This window comes from Rhipicephalus sanguineus, chromosome 6 (genome assembly GCF_013339695.2).
Source record: "Rhipicephalus sanguineus isolate Rsan-2018 chromosome 6, BIME_Rsan_1.4, whole genome shotgun sequence".
Classification (NCBI taxonomy): domain Eukaryota; kingdom Metazoa; phylum Arthropoda; class Arachnida; order Ixodida; family Ixodidae; genus Rhipicephalus; species Rhipicephalus sanguineus.
This window is the reverse complement of record NC_051181.1, coordinates 106,529,143-106,535,142: the sequence shown is the minus strand read 5'-3', so window position 1 is coordinate 106,535,142 and position 6,000 is coordinate 106,529,143. Positions and strand designations below refer to the sequence as shown.

The 6,000-nt window shown below is 46.8% G+C and overlaps 1 protein-coding gene across 1 annotated transcript; it reads left to right on the top strand.

The window, feature by feature from the left end:
- LOC119396112 (sulfotransferase ssu-1-like) lies at positions 1 to 2,623 on the top strand. Its single transcript, XM_049416574.1, has 4 exons — positions 1 to 79; positions 184 to 328; positions 1,623 to 1,928; positions 2,596 to 2,623. Exons 1-4 carry the CDS (start codon positions 1 to 3, stop codon positions 2,621 to 2,623), a joined length of 558 nt encoding a protein of 185 aa, XP_049272531.1.
- Positions 2,624 to 6,000: the final 3,377 nt, after the last annotated feature.

The window sequence follows — 6,000 nt, the reverse complement described above, 5'->3', positions numbered from 1 at the left end:
ATGACAACACACACCGGCAACAAGCTTAATCCCATCTTTCAGTTGATTGACGGCATCAAGATGCCACTCGGCTTTGACGGTGACAAAATGCGCTCGGCGCTCAACTGCCAGGCATCAAGCGGCGACATCTTCCTCGCACCAACTGGACCAAGCCCATTGTGTAATTGCTGATCGGCGGCAAAGATGTCGCGTCTCAGAAGGACGGTTATGGCCTGGCGACCACCTTCTTCGAGATGGTCGGCAAGGACACCATCGCAGCCCTACCCGAGCCGAGGGTTGTGACCACGTACCTAGAATACCAGCTCGTACCGAAGAACCCAGGTGCAAAGTGAGTGATCCCCGACTATTCGCAGCGGAAGCTTAATACTTGACCTTGCGTCAGAATCCCTTCAATTATTGTAGCTTTGAGCATACCTAATTCAATACACTGACATACACAAACTATTTCATATATTTGCGTATATTGTAAGTATTACATATACCTTGCGGATATGATACAGCGCAGTGATAGCTTCCGCGGCTTCTCGCAACCGTTGTCCTTTACTGGAGACCGGTAACTGTGATGCATGCTTATGCTAAACAAAGTTAGCGATCGGTCTAGTTGGGATTCCGTGAAGTAACCTCAAAGCTCGGAAACAAAGGACGAGAGAACGGAGAAACATGGACAAGCGTTAGAATTGGTAACAGATTTGGCGCGTTGTCTGCGTTGCTCCCATTTTGTGTCCTCCTGTAATGGTTCCCTAGCTGCGAAGTTTCAGTTCAGTTTAGTTTCAGTTTATTACACTACAGGCCCCCCTTTTTCAGAAGGGAATTAGATAAGGGGTGGGCTTTATTTAGGTTAACGATAAACAGTGAATATTGTTTTAGTACTAAAGGGGATCAGTGACACGATCTTGAAAGGCAGATGATGAAGAAATGGTGACGATGTCCCGGGGGAGGCCGTTCTAGTCTGTGGCTACTCGAAGAAAAAAGGAGGCAGAAAAAGTAGTAGTGTAGCGATGATAGGGCGGGCAACCTGGAATGAATGACTGGTGCGGTGAGATATGCTCAAACGTTTGGGATGCAGTGCTAAAAAACAAACAAGAGAAAACAAACAAACATGGAGAGCATTGTGGGCGGAGCCACCAGCACGATCTTGGGGGCCTTCGGCTCTCTAGATCTGAGTTCCTCAGAACTAAAATAAAGTTCTTGTCATGTCATGGACAGAGACACATAGTAGGCACGACGGGCGCTGTCGTGTCTACAATGTGTCTCTGCCCGTATGTTTTTTAGCTGCTGCACCCCAAAAGTTTGACCATGAACCAGCTCACCCGAAACCAAAGTGTTCTGCTGGAGATATGCGCGCTGCGGCTGTTGTATAAGGTTGCTGGTTGAGCGAAGAATGAAAGAATATATGATAAAGCACGATACTTGCATTGCGGTGACGCAAAGATAGTCACCCTTTCTGTTCTGCAACGACACACCTCAGAAAAAATATTTCGAGAGAAAATGACCATTTCATTTCCCGAGAAAAGTCCTCAATTAAAAATTACAAAGAAATGCGCTCAGGAGGACTGTCTCTAAGCTTAGCGTGCTTACCGCGCTGAGCAGTGCATCTTATTATGAGACCTGTCGTCGTTCAGGTACATCTACGTTGTGAGGAACCCCAAGGACTGCTGCGTGTCCTTCTTCCACCACACGAAGAAGACCAAGGCGTACAACTTCGAGCAAGGCACCTTCGAGGACTACCTGCAGCTGTTCATCAAGGGGGAGACGAGCTTCGGAGACTACTTCCAGCACCTGGTATCGTGGTATCCGCACGTCACCGAACCCAACGTGCTCTTCGTCACCTACGAGGACATGAAGAAGGACCCGGCGGCCGCGGTGCTCAGGATAGCCAAGTTCCTGGACGTCCGCGACGCTGAGATTCTCGACGCGGACTCAAACCGGTAAGATTTTTTGTTAAAGCTTAGCGAAAAATGTTACACGCGCATTCAAAGCATCTAGTCAAGTTATACAAGAGCACAGGACAAGATCACTCGTGTGCGTTCTTGCTCCGGTATTCTATTGCAAAGCACCTATGTTTACCTCAGAGGCGTTCCATCAGCCGGCTGAAAGCACCAATCTGCTTTATTTCTGCCGCCTTAGAGTAAGAAAATATGGTGACATTTTACTCGTATTTTGCTTTATTGACTTAACTAAGAAAATCCGATAGCTAGTTTTTGAGGATTAGCTATTGCTTTTCACAAGAGCTCACACAACATATGCTCAAGAGCTAAAGCTGGATGTTTGCATGCTGTCGCGCATAAATAGGTGAATTTCCCTAACGACTCGCATTTTTGAGTGGCAGCGGCTGTGCAGTGCGCACTCACGTGTTCTGTATACCACTGCAGCGATGCGTAAGACTGCAACTCTTGAAGTATTTAAATGCTATCAATGTCATCCGTGCTGTGAGTCATACGGGAAGAACAGCGCTGGACTTTCTTAAGACAACTAAGCCCAGTTACCCTCTGTGATTACGCGATTCCCGCTGTTACGTGTGCCCGCACATAACTTATGCTTTCTTTCCTTCCTGTTTTTGTTCTGTTTCTGTCCTCTTTCCTTCCCTCTGTGTAGGGTAGCAAACCGGGTGCAGCTGGTTTAACCATTCCCTTTCCTTTCGCACACACACACACACACACACACACACACACACACACACACACACACACACACACACACACACACACACACACACACACACACACACACACACACACACACACACACACACACACACACACACACACACACACACACACACACACACGTAAAACTATTACACAATTTTGTATTGAGCTGAACACTTGCCCTTATGACATAGTGCGTGGTGTCTGTGTGTACTACATGTGTGCTTTAAGGCCTGCATTGTGCATGAGTTGAAGCAATGTTTTTGCATCCATGAAGTATATTGCCCTTGTCTTATGTCGCACTGCTTTACGCGCGTCCATTCCTTAAGGTTCAAGGATATCGTGAGAGACAGCAGTATCGACGCCATGAAGGAGGCACTACAACGCGAGCTACCAGAAGGCCTTGGGAGGCAACGGCGTCGATCAGTGGACTCGAGAGGAAAGACTAGCCGCTGGCCCGTGCTCCTCCACCGCCCGATGTCATGGTTCGCAAGGGCATCATCGGCGATTGGCGCAACCATTTCACGGCATGATCAGTCGCGGCGCATCGAGGAGCCTTCGTAGAAAAAGTGCGGTCTACGTGGTAGACCACAGGAAGATCTGGAATCCGGAGGACTGGATGGAGGACGTGGTATAAACATGGCGAGGTCCACCCAATAACATAGCAGTCGCAGCTTAGCGGATGCTCCATTCCAATTGGTTACCTCATGCCATATAAAGACCTCAGAAGCGCTGCCGTTAGGTCATATAAGGCACTCACGAAGCTAAATAACTGTGCCTTCAGTCACGATTTTTGATCAAGTACTCCTACGTCTTCTCGTTTACAAGTTTTACCGGAGGCACATTTAAAACATCGCAAATGGCATTTATATTCAGATCCTATTTATAATCCGATAGGCCCCGTTCCCATCGCCGTCTCAATTGCTAGCCTGGCTTACGTTCTCGGCGCGTGCCTCAACCGTGCCGTAAGGAAACTAACGACTGTGCGCGTAACATTGGCCGTTTCAAACTATCCTAGAATGCCTACCTATAAGTACAGTTGTTAAGTGCCCACTAGGCCATAATTCTTCCTTTTGCGAATTAGCGAATGGCCCGTTAAGCGTCCGTAAGTCAACAAGCGAACCTACGCAGCTGCTCACATCGTCGACGCTTTTGCAGCTGATGATGACTAAATATATCCGAGCGCTTTGTAACGGGTGGGCCTTTAAAACACCCACTCGTTGCGCAATTCACATGTTATGACGCCTCACGAGATTCTACGCTTCTGCCACGCAGTATTACATGCGTTAAGGAGGCTCCTTCCACTACATGACATTCATATAATGTTTTTTTTTTCCCGAAGGAGCTTCAAGCAATAGCATTGTTCTGTGGTAAACATTTGCTTGCCACGCTGTCGGCCTGGGTTCGATTCTGACTCGATCCTTTTATTATTTGTTTTATTTACATTTTTCTCAATTTTTCGGGCACGGACAAGATAATGATTTTTCGCTCACAACCAACGACGCCGACGCCGACACCGAAATTTCTGCGAAACGAGCTCTCTAACGCTATCGCGTTAAAAACTGTTCTGGAGATGACCCTAATCCTTGACTTTAGGAGGATCTTGTAGTTGCCCTCTCACGTCGGCGTTCGTTTGTCCTGGTGTACGTGTGCTCCGGTGTATTCTCCTTGGGTTAACATTGCGTTTCACCGCGCTGCCGGAGCGGATCTCGGAGGCCACGCAGATAGAAACGTGTGGTTGAGATCTGACCCGCGGGGTGCCGCAAAGATCCCAGCTGCTCAATACCTGTAAATTAACTCAATTAATTTTCACTATTATCCCTTATAGTTAATTGGCCCTCATCTTCGGTAAGGTAGCGCTCTGGTATAATATGTATCCAATATAACTCTTACCTGAACCATAGATTTCTATTATTATGAAGAATTTTATGAGTATTCTTAAAACCGGAAGTAAGTGCTCGACCGGAACTGCTTGGAATAGAAGAGAGAGAGATGTACTTATGCATTATCATTGTGTTTCGCGCATGACTAGTGCAACTGGTGACTGTATAAAAGCGAAGAGCTTTGCAAGAAATAAATTGTTGGCAGTTCAGCGCTCTGTCTCGTCTCTTCTATCCCCTCCGGTCGTTTGCGCTGTTAAGCACTCTTTGGAATAGAAGCAACAGTGACATTCGGTGCTTTTGCCATTAACAACTCCTCGCAATAAGCGAGTAGAAGGGAGGAAAGATACCTGTCAATGTGAATGCGATAACTTAAAGGTATTGTTCATGCTTTGGTGATAGTAGCAAAAAAAAAAAGAAGGAAAAAAGTCTTGTGAGAGGTGGTTTTCAGTGTCGCAAGACTGTCCAAAAGGCGCACAAAAACGTGGCCGACGCTTTCATATTCGTCTCACGCTAAGTAACTGACCTTGTGCTTCACCTTGATATCAGCGGGCCAATCCGGTAGAAAACACCAGCATAAGAAACTAAATGAACACTGCGCGCCGCATTCGCGCACCATGACACATAAATTATGTTGCACACTGACGGAACAACACGAAGCTTTTATTTGTACCTCGACAATACTGAGCATTCACATAAAAGAAGCAACACGAACAGAGTACAGATACACTGCCGGTCCATTGGCGTATGGCCTTAAAAGTAGCGAAACTTGGCTCATCCGCGTAGCGTATGCCGGCTGGTAAAAACGAAATTTAATTATCGCTATGGTGACTCTTTGCACCAGACAGACTGACAGCTATCTGTTCACCGTTAAAACATTGGCTCATTGGTCCCACGAGAAATATCGACGCGCAAGCGACTTGGTAACAATGAGCACCATTGAAGACGTTGGCAGGTATTGGATGCATGTACTCACACATGGATATGTAGTCGCGACATTATCACAACACTAGGCTGAGCTCTGAACGTGGGCTATGTTGGATAATATATATTGCTAATCCTATTATATCTGTTCATCTTTGGTTCCCCTTCGATCCGGATGTCTGTAGGAAGCGTTCACGTGACATCAATTTTGCTGTACGACTTGCAGCTTCCACGGTGCTTTTCGAGATAAGCGGGTCGAGATACTGCACAGTCGTTTCACAGCCTTCCGACATATGAGGGCATTTGCCCCGCCCGGTTCCCTTCTTTTAGGTTATGTTTGAAACACCATTGAGTTCCTTAATAACACGCTAGAGGGAAATCTGGCGCTAGTGTCTATGGGAGCTCACCAATTCAAATCGACTCACCAATTCAAATCGGCCACGAAGTTCACAGCGATTCATTCTTTTATCCGAAACAAATGCCAAAACAAACACAACAATAAGCAAAGTAAAGGGCGCGTTCGAAGCCGCAAGCACGATGATTAGGCA

What these genes read in the sequence shown, in the direction of transcription:
- LOC119396112 (XM_049416574.1), top strand. Translation starts at nt 1, where the DNA reads ATGACAACACACACCGGCAACAAGCTTAATCCCATCTTTCAGTTGATT. An exon ending in GATGCCACTCGGCTTTGACG is followed by an intron (nt 80 to 183) that starts GTGACAAAATGC and finishes TCGGCGGCAAAG; the next exon opens with ATGTCGCGTCTCAGAAGGAC. An exon ending in CTCGACGCGGACTCAAACCG is followed by an intron (nt 1,929 to 2,595) that starts GTAAGATTTTTT and finishes CCCTCTGTGTAG; the next exon opens with GGTAGCAAACCGGGTGCAGC.